This window comes from Myxine glutinosa, chromosome 8 (assembly GCF_964187855.1).
Source record: "Myxine glutinosa chromosome 8, kmMyxGlut1.1, whole genome shotgun sequence".
In the NCBI taxonomy this organism is placed as follows: domain Eukaryota; kingdom Metazoa; phylum Chordata; class Myxini; order Myxiniformes; family Myxinidae; genus Myxine; species Myxine glutinosa.
In genome coordinates, this window is record NC_136268.1 from 13313400 (window position 1) to 13330856 (window position 17457).

The window sequence follows — 17457 nt, forward strand, 5'->3', positions numbered from 1 at the left end:
GACGACATCAGAGAATGTGTCCTCAATATCTGCTCTGCTGCGGTTGCACTTCCGCCTTCTGGTCGGTTCGCCCTGTCATTCCTGGAGGTCATCTTAAATCTCCTTGGAAGTCATCAAACATCACAGGGGTAAGCTGGGAGGGTGTGCTGTGTGGGTGGGGTTGAGGGGCGTCACGAGTGGCAAGGTGGGATGGGGTGGTGCGAGGGGGAACCTGTGAGGGGATGGGGGCGAGGAGGAAGATGTGAGATGGCTGGGTGAGGGGAGGGGATTGGAGAAGGTGAGGAGAGGAGGATGGTAGCGTGTAGGGTGAGAGGAAGCAGAAATGAGGCACATGAGGTTGAGGGACACTGAGAAAGGGAGGGTTTGGGAGGGCGTGCAGGAAAGAACTAGGTAGGCAGAACATATTGGCATATGAGGGCATATTGGCATATGACATGAGGCATATTGGCATATTACATGAGGCATATGAGGGCATATGGCATATGATATGAGGTATGTGAGGGCATATTGGCACATGAGGGCATATTGGCATATGACATGAGGCATATGAGGGCATATGATATGAGGCATATTGGCATATGATATGAGGCATATTGGCATATGACATGAGGCATATGAGGTCATATTGGCATATGACATGAGGCATATGAGGGCATATGACATGAGGCATATGAGGACATATTGGCATATGACATGAGGCATATGAAATGAGGCATATGAGGGCATATGACACGAGGCATATTGGCATATGACATGAGGCATATGAGGGCATATGACATGAGGCATACGAGGGCATATTGGCATGAGGGCATATGACCTGAGGCATATGAGGACATATTGGCATATGACATGAGGCATATTGGCATATGACATGAGGCATATGAGGGCATATGACATGAGGCATACGAGGGCATATTGGCATACGAGGGCATATTGGCATGAGGGCATATGACCTGAGGCATATGAGGACATATTGGCATATGACATGAGGCATATGAGGACATATTGGCATATGACATGAGGCATATGACATGAGGCATACGAGGGAATATGACGCAAAGGGTGTTGGTGTTGAATGTCGAGTATATGCATGCTCTGCAAACCGGACTTCTCATGATCCCCAAATTAGATCCACAGAGACAGACATCACCGGAGCAGTGGAACGAGAGTTGTTGAAGGCAGGGAGGAAAGTTGTGGGGATGGTCGATGGACCGAGCGTTTAACATGTTAAAATATTATAAAAAGCTTTCATAGTAAGAAGCAAATTAATTCAATTTGGAGAATGAGGAGGATTCTTTAATTGGGAGGTATTTTGAGAGGAAGAGAAAAAGAATGAACAAATGAAGGAAATAACAGGCAGAATGAGCTCATTTTATTTGAAGTGAAAAAAAAAGTTTTTTTTGAAGCGAGGAGGGGGAGATGAGATACGTAAGTTTGAAGAACGTGATAGGAGAACACTTCAGATAAAGAAAGTGGAATGAAGCAAACGGAGCAGAGACAGAATTGGCACATCCACTAGCGAAGGCCTTGACGTGTATGTCAGTCATTTAAACACAGAATGATGAAACTCCAACAACAATGCAGGGACAAAACGATCACAGAGAGACAGGATAGATCTGGTCAAGAAAAACTAGCTTTGATGAACTGATAGGAAGCCAACGTCCAAGGAGCTCACACCTGGAAGGCCGGACAGAGACCCCGGAAGTCACCTTCCATGCATAGTAATTTTTATTTCATTTGTTTAATTTCTAGTTTTTCCATTCCTCTTCTTGCCAAGCTTGAGCTTGTATCCAGTTTGTTCACTGCCCAAACATCCTCCTCCATTTCCTGTTGTTGTAATCCTTCCCCATGCCCATTCTGCCTCCAAGTGTCCCTCTGTTGTGTCCGTCTACCTTACTGTTGATGTGTTTCCCCCTTGTCGACTATTTCTTGGTTTGTTATGTTCTGGCCAGTTCTGTATTCCAGCTCTTCCATGAGCCTTGACTTTGTATACCAAAGAAAACAATTGCTTTAAGAACTATTCCATTAGAGGCAAAATCACAACAACATTTACTGCATAATTATTGGTGGAACAGTGATTGCAGCAAAAGTTAATCGATCCACAGTTAAAATCTATTGTTCAATGAAGATTGTTGGGGTCCTCATTCGGTCGTGAACATGATGAGGCGACCCTGAGACGGTGGCATTCAAACCCGCACAGACCACGGAGTGAAGCTTTCAGGATTTGGTTCCAGAATCTGGAAAAAAAACCCCAAAAACAGAAAAGGGACTCAAAACAAGGTTAATTGTCATATTTTATGTCTTTTCTCAAGTTTGCTGAAGACATCTTTTAAAATTGTTGAAATAAAGCAATCTCCCTTTTACTCACAATTCCTTTTGATATCTCTGCTCACCAAGTCCTTCCTCAATTTGTTAGTGAAAGCCTCTAACTAAGTTATTCATCACTACGAGTTCCTCCTCAATGAGAGTTCCTCTTCAAATTCCTCCTCAATGAGTGTTCACCATGAAGTCCCTCCTTCAAGCGGGGACCGCCACCAATCACCTTATGGGCTTCAGAATGACTGGTCTCATGATTTGACCGACAGAACGAGAGGCTATAATAGGTGCCAATTTCCCAAAAACTCTGAGGCATATACCCCATAATATGGCGGTGTTATCTCTTTGGCACACGCGGGGGAGGGATACCGAGGTCCTTACCTGCACGGACGGACATGACGGGGGGTTTTCCGAACCCACGAACAAATAACGTACAAGACAGGCACGACAAAAAAATGCAAAAAATAATGAATTTAATGAAAATAATGCTCGCAATAAAAATGACTGCACGGTAAACTAAAATTCCTAAATGAGGGACCCTCCATATTGACTCATATACAGACACAGGGAGAAGGAAAATAAAAGATAATGGTGTGGTGAGGTGGCTGATACTCAGCCTGTTCCAACGAGGACAAGCGCGGATGGTCCCCAAGTCTCCGCGAGGGAGTGCACAAGATGGCACGAATCGCCACATGGCACCATCCGGTGGTTCCACGCTCCAGAAAGCTCCCCTCGCGATACAGACTCCATCCCGAACCGCTCTTGTCCAGCCTTTTCTTTCACAAGTGCACTCGAGTGCACACGAGCCAGGAAAATGCAACCGCCAGAGGGAGAGCAATATGCGACCGTCCGCCAAGCAGCCAGCACCAGAGAGAGAGAAAATTGCAGGACGTTCGCTTTTTCTTCTTCCGTTCTCGAAGGTTCCCTCTGACGTCACACTTGCTCCAATCACCATGCACAATTCAATCACCCCATCGCTCCTCAACCAATACTCATTCGCGGCGTGACCTCATGGCCATTCTTGATGCCCATCGAGAACGTTCGGCTGGGCAGATCACCCCATCGCTACACACCACCCCCTCGCTACACAATCGGGGTACACACAGGGAGTCGTAATGTCTGGGTACTGTCGGCGATTATGGTGGTTGTAATTATGTGCCGATTGCATGACTGGCCGAGTGAGTGTTATACGAACAAAGGGAAAAATCACAGGGGCAATTACACACTGGGGATTATTCTTAATCCCTACCTAATTAGCATAGCCCCACCCCTTGTATGGAGACACACAAATGCTTCCACGGACATTCGGCCTACCGGGTTCCCTACTTAGTAACATGAAATTGGGCTTCTTCTTCTTTGCATCATTGGAGTATTCTAAACCTACACAATTTTATCTGGACTAAGGTATTTCGTTACCTACCCCCACACATGTAACAATATTCAACTCATGCTTTCACATTGAATCACTAGAACAGCACTCGGTAGAGAGCATACCTCCTCCAGGCTGAACAGTTTGTTTTGTATCCCAATGATAGGCCGGATCTGGATTCGGACCTGAATCAAAATCCAATCGGCTTGTTCTCGTCACCTAACCAACATCTAGTTTGGTCATGATCTCGTCCATAACTTTTTAAAATATCATGTTATATATTGCTTTTCGCCCGATCCCTCAATAGTGAAGAATCACTTAAAGATTCAATAATTCTTGCATCCGAATCCATATTCAGATCTTCACCAAAATCGAATCGATTAGTCCTTGTCACACACACAACCTCTCTACCAGGTTTCGTCCAAATCCGTCCACAACTTTTTGAGATATTGTGATATTTTTTGGTATTTGAGATATTTGAGATATTTGAGATATTTGAGATATTTGAGATATATTTGAGATATTTGAGATATCGGTTTTGGCTCTATCTCCAGATGGTGAAGAATCACTTAAAAAAATTCTAGTAGTCGGATCCGAATCCGAATCTTCACCAAAATCTAATCATTTCGTCCTAATCGCATACACTACACCTCTGCCAAATTTTGGCTGAATCCATCAACAAATTTTTGAGATATCCTGTTCACAGACAGACAGACAAACAGACAGACAGAGGTGAAAACATAACCTCCATCCACCTTTGGTGGTGGAGGTAATAAAAAGTATTTAATTTTTTGTTTACTTTGTCTGTGATGTTGTCCTGACAAGCTAACCGAACTCGTTCCACTGTTGCTGGGCTGTCCAGCCGGAATTGACGAGACTTCCCAGCATCCTCCCTAGCAGATAAAATTGCTGCTTTGACTGCGAAGAAGACAGAGGCAGCCAGGAAAAGTGGTGGCTCTCCAACACCCTGGGAGGAAAAAAAAACAAACCAACAAAAACTTTCAGTCAAAATTTAGTTAAAATATCAATCAAGTGAGTCATTCATTGTTCAAGCAATGAACAGACCAATTTTTCACGTTATGGTGACATAAAGTTATAGATGGAGTTGGAGAAGGAAGATGAGAATGCAAAAAGAACTGTGAGGAAAATATTTTTGTTGGCTACCATTGGGGATAATAAGTTAAAAACTAGAACTGCGAGCAGTGATGATAGGCTTCCAGGCAATATGGCTACCAAACCACGTGACTGATGATGTCATTGCTTTCCACATTGTCCACACGAGTACATAATCATATGTTTCAAGTTTCGCATCAATCGGTTCAGAAGTTTCAGAGAAATATGTAAAAAAATATTTTCCTTCAATCCAAAATGGCTGCCATACCAAGTGACTGATGACGTTTTATTGGAATCATTTTCAATAAATTTTCCTCATGGGTAATCGTTCATATCTTTAAAGTTTGGTATGGATCGGTTAAGTGGTTTTGAAGAGGGTTTTTAAAGTTATTTAAAAATTCCAAGATGGCCACCATAGCATATGACTAATGATGTCATAGTTTGCCAAAATAATTATTCATGGGTAGTCGATCATACATATGAAGTTTCAGATTGATCAGTCTGAGTTGATGGTTATAGATTTTCAAATATTTTTTCCTTAAATCCAAGATGGTCACCATATGTGACTGATGTCATAGTTCAGAACCATTTTTCCTCATGGGGAGTTGATCACATATATGAAGTTTTGCATTGATCCATTTCACAGTTTTGGAGAAAGATGTTGAAAGGTTTTTCTTAAATCCAAGCCACCATACCACACAACTGATGATGTCATAGTTTGCAAAAAAAAATTCCCCCATTCGTAGTCGATTATACATCTGAAGTATTGGATTGATCTGTTGAGCAGTTCTAGAGAAAAGATTATTTATTTTTTAGCTTAAATTCAAGATGGCGGCCAAACCACGTGACTGATGACATCATCATTTTCCATACTATTTCTACATAGTTGCCTTTTAGCCTGGAATTAAAATGCATAAAATCTGACTTTTCCACCTTTATTTACACATCGTAACCCACAACTTCCAAGTGAAAAACAAATTCTACAAATTTCAGAAAATTAATTAGAAAATAAAACAAGATTATCTTGGTTGCATAAGTGTCCACCCCCCTGTATAATAGCAATTATAAACAAGAAAGAGCAATCAGAGATTGCAGACCATCACCAGGACGTGTTGTTGGTGGTTTTTAAGGCTTTTGTGTTAAAACAAATATGGCGGCCGAACCACGTGAGCGATGACGTCATCATTATTTTTTTTCTCCACCAATTCATCCATAGATTATGGTCAAGAAATTTCATCTAATCGGATGAAGATTTGTACTTGTCGATTTATACCGTCATAATAGAGGCACCTATGACATCATCATTAACAGATGCTATTCCCCATGGAGAGTTCTTTACAATGAGCCATGACTCATTTTTTTCTATGAAGCGCTTTCGGAGATAAAGAGATGCAAAAGTTTTTGGTTTTTCCAAGATGGCGTCCGTATCATGTGACCTATGACGTCATAATTATCATTAAAAAATTATACAGGAGCTGTACCTATGGTGAAAATTTCCTGTCAATCAGACCAGCGGTTGCAGAGAAAATCATATTTATTCTGTGCGGACAAACAGACAGACAGACAAACAAATAGACAGACAAACAAACGGACTCAAATGCAATACCCTCTCCTCTGGTGAGGATAATTAGCTCAGGTGTAACCAATCACCTTCAAAATCACACACCAAGTTCATTGGCCTCCAGCTGTGTTAATGTGTAGTGATTCTGATTATTTCAGAATAAAATCACCTGATCCTGCAGGTTTCCTCTGCTGGGTCATGCATTTCACAGCAAAGACTCAACCATGAGCTCCAAGGAGCTTTCAAAAGACCCCAGGGATAAAGTTGTGGAAAATACATAGATCAGCGGATGTGTATAAAAATATTTCAAAGTCCTTGGATATCCCATGGAGCACAGTGAAGACAATCATTAAGAAGTGGAAGACGTATGGTACCACAAAGACCCTGCCAAGACCAGGCCATCCCTCCAAACTGGATGACCAAGCAAGGAGGAGATTGATCGGAGAGGCCTGCAAGAGGCCAATGGCAACTTTGAAAGAGCTACAGGCCTTTATGGCAAAGAGTGGTCTCTGTGGGCATGTCACAACAATATCCCAAGCACTGAACAGGTCTGGCCTGTACGGTAGGGTGGCAAGAAGGAAGCCATTACTCAAAAAGCCCACCTTGAGTCCCTTTTGAGGTATGCGAAAAATCACTCCGGAGATTCTGAAGCCATGTGGCAAAAAGTTTAGTGGTCTGACGAAACCAAGATGGAATTTTTGGCCTAAATGCAAAATGTTATGTTTGACAAAAACCCAACACAGCACATCACCCAAAGAACACCATCCCTACTGTGAAGCATGGTGGTGGCAGCAGCATGTTATGGGGATGTTTATCATCAGCAGGGGCTGGGGCACTTGTCTGGATAGAAGGGAAAATGGATGGAGCAAAATACAGCAAAATCCGAGAAGAAAACCTGCTGCCCTCTACAAGAAAGCTGAAATTGGGACGGAGGTTCACCTTTCAGCAAGACAACGACCTGAAGTACACAGCCAAAGCTACACTGGAGTGGCTAAGGTACAAAAAGATAAATGTCATTGATTGGCTTAGGCAGAGCCCCGACCTAAATCCAATTGAAAATCTGTGACACAACTTGAAGATTGCTGTCCATCGACGTTCCCCACACAACCTGACTGAGGAAGATTGGGCAAATATTACCCAATCAAGGTGTGCAGAGTTGGTAGAGACCTATCCCAACAGACTCACAGCTGTAATTGCTGTCAAAGTGCTTCCACCAGGTATTAACTCAAGGGGGGTGGACACTTATTCAACCAAGATATTCTAGTTTTGTAGTTTTAATTAATTTTCTGAAATTTGTAGAATTTGTTTTTCACTTGGAAGTTGTGGGTTACGATGTGTAAATAAAGGTTTAAAAGCCTTGATTTAATAAAATCTAATTCCAGGGTATAAGGCAACAAAAGGTGATAATTTTGAAAGGGGGTGTAGACTTTCTAGAGGCACTGTATATCTCTATATTATAAAAGAAAGTTTTTGTTTGTTTGTCTGCACGCGCTAATCTCCTGAACGGTGAAAGATAGGAGGAAACCTCTAATACAAAAAATGTCGGGACGGGCCCCGGGAAGGTTTTAGGCTAGGTGGCGAGGCCGGTTGAGGCCGCTACTGCCGGGCTGGGCCCATTTCGCAATTAAAAGCTGAGCTGAGTTATAGTAGTCAATTGTCTATGGCCGCGAGTAAAAGCTGAATTATAGTAGTAAATTCATTCAAAAAGAACCAAAAATGTCGGGACGGGCCCCGGGAAGGTTATAGGCTAGGTGGCGAGACTGGTCGAGGCCGCATCGGCCGGGCTGGGCCCATTTCGCAATTAAAAGCTGAGCTGAATTATAGTAGTCAATCTTCAACAGCGGCGAGTAAAAGCTGAATTATAGTAGTAAATTTATTCAAAAATAACCCGGGCAACGCCGGGTGCTTTCAGCTAGTACAGTTTAAATACGTGAGAGGAAAGCAACCCAGAGACCTCTTATATATATTAAAATGATCTGATATTTTAAAGATAGGAATCTCCAAAATCCAATTTTTTGAACCTTGGAAGAGAAAATAGCCTTGGGATTCTCTGATTTGCTGAGAAGAGACACGTGTAGTTCCCTGGGGATGTCTCCAGCAGCAGGAATCTTGTATATCCCTGGCCCTTTGCTCCGCAGTTCACCAAGATGAGAATACTGCAGCTCCTCAAGCAGGAAGAGTCCAAAACCTTGGGCAAAGGCACCTTCAACCTGGAAACAAACCCGATAAGAGCAATAAGTCTTCCCCTATCCTATAGGGGAGGCTTAAATAATACCACACGCGGTGGTGTAATGGTTTGAGTAGGTCTGCTCTGAGTATTTGAGCAAACTCCGGACGAGTCATACCGAAGCCTATTAAAATTGTACGTGTTGCTTCCTTGCTTGAATTTCACAATTTAAAACGATAAGAGCACCACGACCAATTCCAATATGTTGACATCTGTAGGGAGGAGAAAATTCCTCCTTCAGAAATGATGCGCTAATTGTGGTGAGAAAGGCGGCGCCATTGTTGTGGGTTCGGTGGTACCCAGAGTGCCCCAGAAAGTGACGTCACTTCCCCCAAGCTTAGTGCCTGTGTTTGTCTTATCTAACAGTCCCGTGTTGTGTCTCATGTATTCGTCTGCATGTCTCTGTATGTGAGATGTATGCGTGGCAGCTCCACCATGAGCATTGTATCCGTTAAAAAAAAGCATGGTGAGGGAAATAATGTTGGCAACACATTGACATGAAAGCAATGATAAAATATTTGAAATAATGATTAATTTATGCAGTCGAACAGCAAACTGAAGTTTCATTCGACTATAAACAAGCACCCAAGCAATATATATATTGGGTACATTTATACAATTGCGAATTGTAGTTATAAAATAGGTTTGGAGATAAAGATCTCTCTGAGGATTTCAAGATCTCTCACCTGCCCAATGTCCAGAGCTGGATTGATACTGCAGCCAACATCCATCACGATGTGTGTACCAAGTGCCTGTTGGGTACAAAAACTGAATCATTGCATCACAGGAATAAAACCAATTGATAAGTAGGTTAACCTCGCATAAACAAGGTGCAGAAGTTTCTGTCAAACCTCGACTCTGATTCTACAACTGGACCTGACGGCATTAGCCCACGGGTCCTAAAATCCTGCTCTGTCGCTGTTTCACTCCCTCTCTCTGTTCTCTTCACCCTCTCTTTTGCTCAAGGTCATCTGCCATAATCTTGGAAATCAGCAAACATTACCCCTTTACACAAAAAGGTGCAAAAACAGATCCTTGCAACTACAGACCAATCAGCCTGCTCCCAATTATCAGCAAAGTCATGGAATCCATCATCACTTCGGATATCAAATCCTTCCTCTTCTCCAATGGCTTGATCTCCGATCATCAATTTGGTTTCAGACCTGGTCACTCTACTCTGGACATGCAGCTTCTGCTTTCTCAACAATGGATGGAGGTCCTCAATGCCAAACAGGAAATCAGAGCTGTCTCCCTTGACATATCACGTGCCTTCGATATGGTTTGGCATCCCGGTCTGCTCACCAAACTCTCCTCCAATGGTATCCATGGAAATCTCCACGCTTGGCTTGCGGACTTCCTCTCTGGGCGCAGTCAACGTGTGGCCCTGAATGGATTTCTCTCATCTCCCCCTTCCTGTTGCGGCTGGAATTCCCCAAGGTAGTGTTCTGGGCCCTGTGCTTTTTCTGGTCTTAATCAATGATCTGTCCGACTCTCTAGAAAATTCTCTCAATCTCTTTGCTGATGACCCCACTCTCTGCTGCTCTATTCCTCATCCCTCAGATTGGCAGTCTGCAGCCTCCTCACTCTCTGCAGACCTGGACAAAATCACAGACTGGTCAAACAAGTGGAACATGTCTTTCAATCCTGACAAATCTCACACTCTCACTTTGTCTCTCCAAAAAGACAGACTGGACAACCCTCACATCTATTTTCTGAACAATCCTCTCCAAGAAGTTCTGTCACTCAAGCTTTTGGGTCTCACTATCTGTCATGATCTTTCCTGGGAAAACCACATTTCCAAGCTGGCCTCCAAAGCCAGTCGCCGACTGGGCATCCTCCGTCGTGCGAAGTCCTTCCTTGGCACACCTGAGCTCCTCACCACATACAAGGCTTTCATCCGCAGCTCAATGGAATACTGTTCCCCCCTCTGGGCTGGTGCTCCTGCCTCACACCTAGCTCGTCTTCACGCTGTTGAAACCAAAGCTTTCAGAATTATTGGAATCTCCCGCGATGAAGCTAACTCCGAGGGCCTTTCATTCACTCACCGCAGGCAGGTAGGTGGTCTTTCTGTCTTCGCCCGACTCCTCTCCGGCCTTGCTCCCCCAGCTCTCTCTGGGCTCTGCCCCCCAAATATTCCTGCAGGTCGCACAAGATCTGCCTGCAACCCTCTTATGGTTAAACTGCCAAAATCAAGACTCTCTGCTCACCTTCACTCCTTCATTCCTCTTTTCTCTCGCCTCTGGAACAAATTCCCTCACTCCCTTCAATCCCACTCCACCCTCCAGGTCTTTAGAACAGCTGTTCACCACCATGTTTTATCTTCCAGGATGCAAAACCTTGATCTTTTCTATCCCCGTTAATACACCCCAGATCCACAATTTTCAAATACCGTTTTCTTTCCTGAAAATCCCTGTAGTGTCCATGTTGTTTATCCCATGTTCCCCACCCCAGCCCTCTCTCTTCCACAGATCTCCCGATGTCCCTGTTCTGTACTGTTGTTGTGCTTCCCTCTCTCTCCCCCCTCTTGTCTGCCGCCCCCTTTATTATATGTTTCATGTGTGTTTCTGTTTCTGTTTTATGTGTTTTATGTGTTAGCTATTACACGAGCCTCGACTTTGAATACAACATGAATAAATAAATAAATAAATAAAACATAGATACCGTGTTATATTTTACTAACTTGCTGTTTGGGCCAGAACAACTTCACTTCTTTAACCATCATGATTGTTCCCACATTATTGTGCTGTCGGCCAGGAAAATTTTTGTTCCAAGTCTTTCAAGAACCACAAGGCCAGCCCTGCCGTTTGACTGAAGGTGCTTTGGCTGGGAATTTGGGACGCTCATAATGCTGGTGATAGTCCGAGTACTCTTCATGAAAGACATCGTGGGATCCATAACGTCCACAAACCGCAGGTAGCAGACTGGACCCCACCTTGACATTCTTCTGAGGGAAGGGACACCTTGTGATGCAACACTGCCAATCTATCATCGAGTTGGGAATTTTAACATCAATCCGGAAATTTATCGTGGAATTTGGAATAAAACCAGATGAGACAGCACTAAGGTGAGTGCGCTACCTATGCACGATCCTATCAGACCCGATTCAGGAGAAGAACCCGACCGCGTTACCTTGATGGAACCGGTAAGACAGTCTATTTCAACTTCCGAGCATGCAGCCCCACAAGAAAAATAATGGCAGGTTTTGCCAAAACACTCCTTCATTCTTTGCATAAGCTCAGGATCGCTGCGAAGAAAGAGGAATGGCAGCCTCAAATGTGGTCATGCAATATACAGTTAAAGGTCAAATGTACGGTCAAAATCAAGCAAATGCAGAAAGGTGTGACGATACAGGTAAAGAGAGGAAGAAGAGCGGAACCAGACGGACAGACTGACCTGTAGAATCCAGTTGCAGACAAACTTACACAGCTTAGGTAAGCTGCATTTACCTGCACACGGGAAAGGATGTTAACGGCAGTTTGGGCAAATTATGAAGATATCCAGAAAAAATAACATTTTGTAAATATTCTTATTAATCACTACAAAGATCAACAGTAGGACGTGCGGAGTCATTTTGTTTAGTCTGGAAGAACGTCTTTCGCAAAAACTGGAAAATGCCACTTTGATGGGAATAATCTTTCTAAATATTGCACGAATGTAATTCCACTTCCTATTTCTTACCCAATCTTCCCATTTCCCAGTCGGATTTGCATTCTTGAACGGCTCCAGATTCTTCATGAGTTTATTGCAAGCATTCTGGGAAAAAAATAATCCACATCACGTTATCTGGAATATTACTCAAACTACCATTCAAAAAAAGTTACTGTAATTAATATATAATAGCAACAATACTCGGATATACAAGTGTTTAGCAGGAAGGAGGAGAAGGAGCAGGAAGCAGGAAGGAGGCGAAGCAGCAGGAAGCAGGAAGGAGGGGAAGCAGCAGGAAGCAGGAAGGAGGAGAAGCAGCAGGAAGCAGGAAGGAGGCAAAGCAGCAGGAAGCAGGAAGGAGGCGAAGCAGCAGGAAGCAGGAAGGAGGCAAAGCAGCAGGAAGCAGGAAGGCAGAAAGGAGCAGGAAGCAGGAAGGAGGCAAAGCAGCAGGAAGCAGGAAGGAGGAGAAGCAGCAGGAAGCAGGAAGGAGGCAAAGCAGCAGGAAGCAGGAAGGAGGAGAAGCAGCAGGAAGCAGGAAGGAGGCGAAGCAGCAGGAAGCAGGAAGGAGGCGAAGCAGCAGGAAGCAGGAAGGAGGCGAAGCAGCAGGAAGCAGGAAGGAGGAGAAGCAGCAGGAAGCAGGAAGGAGGAGAAGCAGCAGGAAGCAGGAAGGAGGCGAAGCAGCAGGAAGCAGGAAGGAGGAGAAGCAGCAGGAAGCAGGAAGGAGGCGAAGCCGCAGGAAGCAGGAAGGAGGAGAAGCAGCAGGAAGCAGGAAGGAGGAGAAGCAGCAGGAAGCAGGAAGGAGGCGAAGCAGCAGGAAGCAGGAAGGAGGAGAAGCAGCAGGAAGCAGGAAGGAGGAGAAGCAGCAGGAAGCAGGAAGGAGGAGAAGCAGCAGGAAGCAGGAACGAGGAGAAGCCGCAGGAAGCAGGAAGGACGAGAAGCAGCAGGAAGCAGGAAGGAGGCGAAGCAGCAGGAAGCAGGAAGGCAGAAAGGAGTAGGAAGCAGGAAGCAGGCGAAGCAGCAGGAAGCAGGAAGGAGGCGAAGCAGCAGGAAGCAGGAAGGAGGCAAAGCAGCAGGAAGCAGGAAGGAGGAGAAGCAGCAGGAAGCAGGAAGGCAGAAAGGAGTAGGAAGCAGGAAGCAGGCGAAGCAGCAGGAAGCAGGAAGGAGGCGAAGCAGCAGGAAACAGGGAGGAGGAGAAGGAGCAGGAAGCAGGAAGGAGGAGAAGCAGCAGGAAGCAGGAAGGAGGAGAAGCCACAGGAATCAGGAAGGAGGAGAAGCAGCAGGAAGCAGGAAGAAGGAGAAGCAGCAGGAAGCAGGAAGGAGGCGAAGCAGCAGGAAGTAGGAAGGAGGCGAAGCAGCAGGAAGCAGGAAGGAGGCGAAGCAGCAGGAAGCAGGAAGGAGGCGAAGCAGCAGGAAGTAGGAAGGAGGCGAAGCAGCAGGAAGCAGGAAGGAGGCGAAGCAGCAGGAAGCAGGAAGGAGGCGAAGCAGCAGGAAGTAGGAAGGAGGCGAAGCAGCAGGAAGCAGGAACGAGGCGAAGCAGCAGGAAGCAGGAAGGAGGCGAAGCAGCAGGAAGCAGGAAGGAGGTGAAGCAGCAGGAAGCAGGAAGGAGGAGAAGCCACAGGAATCAGGAAGGAGGAGAAGCAGCAGGAAGCAGGAAGGAGAAGCAGCAGGAAGCAGGAAGGAGGAGAAGCCACAGGAATCAGGAAGGAGGAGAAGCAGCAGGAAGCAGGAAGAAGGAGAAGCAGCAGGAAGCAGGAAGGAGGAGAAGCCACAGGAAGCAGGAATTAGGCGAAGCAGCAGGAAGCAGGAAGGGGGCCATTAGGCACATTAACCCTGCGCAATCGTGCCAACATGTTCATATCTCCACACCTCATCCTCACTACTTCCAGATACCTATCCCACTCAATCTTAAAACTATCTACTGACTCACCTGTCACTACACCTGCAGGGAGATCATGCCATGCATTTATCACTCTCTTAGTTTGAGTCTCTGGACATGGACACCACAGACCTCTACTTCACCACCGTCACGACCTTTCTTCTCAACTCTTCTTTCTTCCTAACCTGTGCTCCGTTGTCCTGTCAGTGTCCATTCTGCACTTCATTTGTCTCTACCTTTCGTCATCTCAACATCTCGATCAGATCCCCTCGGCATTTCCTCCTTTCTAATGTAGAAGGTCCTTCCGGTCTCTCTCAGCCGCTCCTCAGGGTTTTCTCGACCAGGCCTATCACCAATTCCTGGCATTCTTTTGCTTTACCCATTGAAACATTAAAATGCCTGTTGCTCATATTGAATCACGTTTTCAGTGTCTCCCCAACTATCACTTATTCAATGACCTTTCTCAGTTGATGCAATCATAGCACCTTGATAGCCCTGAAATGTCTGCTCGTATTGCTGCAGGTGTTTGAGAGAAATTGAGAGAGGTATTGCTGGTCAAAAATAAAATATTTAATAATTGGGTCAAAATGTGAAAGGGCAAAGTCAAAGTAACTATAAATAGTCCATATTAGCCTGGGGAGGTACGATGGGCAAAGAACATGGAGTGGAGGCCCTCTACCTGTAAAGTGTTTATTTCTCGGCAGGGAAACGATCAAAAGAGTTCAGAGTTCCTTGACACACCTGAGCTCCTCACCACATACAAGGGTTTCATCCGCAGCTCAATGGAATACTGCTCTCCCATCTGGGCTGGTGCTCCTGCCTCACACCTTGCTCGGCTTCACGATGTTGAAACCAAAGCTTTCAGAATCATTGGAATCTCCCACGATGAAGCTGACTCTGAGGGCCTCTCACTCACTCACCGCAGGCAGGTTGGTGGTCTTTCTGTCTTCTACCGCCTCCTCTCCGGCCTTGCCCCCCGCCCCCCACCCAGCTCTCTCTGGGCTCTGTCCCCCCAATATTCCTACAGGTCGCACAACATCTGCCTGCAACCCTCTTATGGTTAAACGGCCAAAATCAAGACTCTCTGCTCACCTTCACTCCTTCATTCCTCTTTTCTCCCGCCTCTGGAACAAACTCCCTCACTCTCTTCAATACCACTCCTCCATCCAGGTATTTAAAACAGCTGTTCACCACCATCTCTTATCTCCCCCCATCCAAAACCTTGATCTTTTCTACCCCCGCTAATTCACCCCAGATACACTTTTTTGAAATACCAACTTCTTTCCTGGAAGTCCTTGCAGTGTCTCGGTGTTTTTTTCTTTTTTACCTCTTCCACCTCCCCCAAACCTCCTTCCCATGCCTTCTCCCCCCACACCCTCTCCCTCCCACAGATCTCACGATGTCCCTGTTTTTTGCTGTTGTACTTGTGTACTTACCTCTCTCTCCCCATCTTGTCTCCCGCTCCCTTTATTGTATGTTTTGTGTGTCGGTTTTTTTTTTTGTGATTAATGTGAGCTCTCACATGAGCCTCGATCTTGTACAAACAAAAAAAGAGCTTCTTCAATAACTTATTTTTCTTTGATAATTTAAAGACTGAACAAGAAAATGGTTATAATGAGAGGCGCCGGTAGTCCCCGCACGGTCGCCATCCCCCGCCGGGCTTTGGCACGATGTGAAGCGGCGACGCCCAAGCACTCTCGGAGCGACGCACGATGCCGAGCCGCTCCAGCATAGCGAACTCCGCTTTAGCCACCGCGAGCTTCGTCGGCTCGAGGCGGAGTGCCCGGGCGTAGACCGGTGGCCCGGCGGTGGGGAATGTGGTGTTCCACCCCGTGCTTGACGGCCCCCGCCGAGAAGGTGGGCCGCGTAAGGGCCGGGAAGCTGGCGAGGAGGCGGGTGAAGTCGTCCGCTGCCGGAAGCATGCAAACTAACCTCGCCGGGACCGAACCGCTCAGCAAGCCGCTTGGCGAGCCGCTCGGTGAGCCGCTCAGTGAGCCGCTCAACGAGCTGCTCAGCGCGCAAGCAAGCGAGCTGAACGTTTCAGCCTGGACGAGACGTCTGTTCTTCACATCTACTAACAACCCGTGTGCACAGAGGAAGTCCGCACCGAGTAGTGCCATGGGGACACGAGCGGTTACGAACGTCCACTCGAAGTGTTGCCTTCCGAACCGCAGGGAGAGGCAGCACTTCCCGAATGTGCGTATGGGTGTTCCGTTCGCGGCAAGCAACGCGGGGCCCCGGCCCGCGGTGTGCTTGTCGGACGTAGAAGCAGGGATAACGCTCACCTGTGCCCCCGTATCGCATAGGAAACGGCGCCCGGACAAGGTGTCCGTTATAAAAAGAAGGCTGCCGGAATGGCCGACGCCCAGGGCCGCTACCGAGCGCCGGCTTTGTAGTTTCCCGACTTGCCGAAGGAGCACGGCGGGCAACAATTCCTCGCCTTGTGGCCAAACCTGGCGTGGAAATGGCACCAGGTTTGCGGTGAAGGCAGCGGCCACGGTTTTCGCGGTGGTGGTGGGCGTGGCGGCGGCCACACGGCGTTCGTCAGCCTCGGGATCCCCGAGGTGTGGTGCATCAGCATCAGGGTCAGCCTCGGGATGCGCGGCGGCCGCGCCAAAACTCGCCTGCGCGTCCAAAGCCGCGAAGAACCTGTCGGCCTCGGCAGCGAGCGCTCGGGGTTCCGTCGTCACAGAACCGGCCAACGCGAGGCGGACTCGTGCCGGCAGCTGGCGTCGAAATAACGCCCGGAAAAGAGCGTTCGGGGTTTCGTCGCCCATCAATGACAGCATGTGGTCCATGCGGACCGACGGTCGCGTGTCACCGAGCTCGGGGATGTCCAGGAGGCGGTCGGCCCGTGCGTCCACTGTGAGGCCGAACGTGGCGAGGAGGAGACGCTTGATCGCCTCGTACCTGCCGTCGGCCGGTGGGTTCCTCAGGACTGACAGGACGCAGGCGGCCATGCCGGGCCCGAGGGAAGCGACCACGTGGCAGTACATGGTCTCGTCCACCGTGATGCCTCGAAGTCGGAACTGGGCTTCTGCCTGCAGGAACCAGACTTCGGCTTGCGTCTCCCAGAACTCGGGGAGTTTCATTTGGACCGCGTTGTTTGCCATTGCGTTGGCATATTCGGGTGGTCAGCGAAGGCTGACCAGAACGTCGGAGTCACCAATGAAGTGCGGTGCTATGCGCGCTTGCTTGTACAACAAGAAGGAAGCGGACAACGCGGTGAGTTTAAGAGTCTTTATTAAACGAGCTCAACTGTAGCACTGGCGCGCTCCGGGCTGCGCGCCCGGTGTATATCCCGCGGCCACGCCTACCCCTCGGGCGTGGCCGCCGCCCACTTGGTG

The 17457-nt window shown here is 47.0% G+C and overlaps 1 protein-coding gene across 1 annotated transcript in view; it reads right to left on the reverse strand.

Annotated features, from left to right (window-relative positions):
* Positions 1-1357: 1357 nt before the first annotated feature.
* Positions 1358-17457, reverse strand: part of LOC137432197 (xanthine dehydrogenase/oxidase-like) — a 289186-nt gene continuing 273086 nt past the window's right edge. The window contains exons 31-37 of the mRNA XM_078782947.1: positions 12265-12339; positions 11980-12032; positions 11716-11830; positions 9273-9338; positions 8381-8569; positions 4485-4652; positions 1358-2237 (exon numbers count right to left, since the gene is read on the reverse strand). Of these exons, the coding sequence (XP_078639073.1) occupies positions 2187-2237; positions 4485-4652; positions 8381-8569; positions 9273-9338; positions 11716-11830; positions 11980-12032; positions 12265-12339 (717 nt within the window). The 3' untranslated portion in view covers positions 1358-2186. The remainder of the gene's footprint in view (positions 2238-4484; positions 4653-8380; positions 8570-9272; positions 9339-11715; positions 11831-11979; positions 12033-12264; positions 12340-17457) is intronic.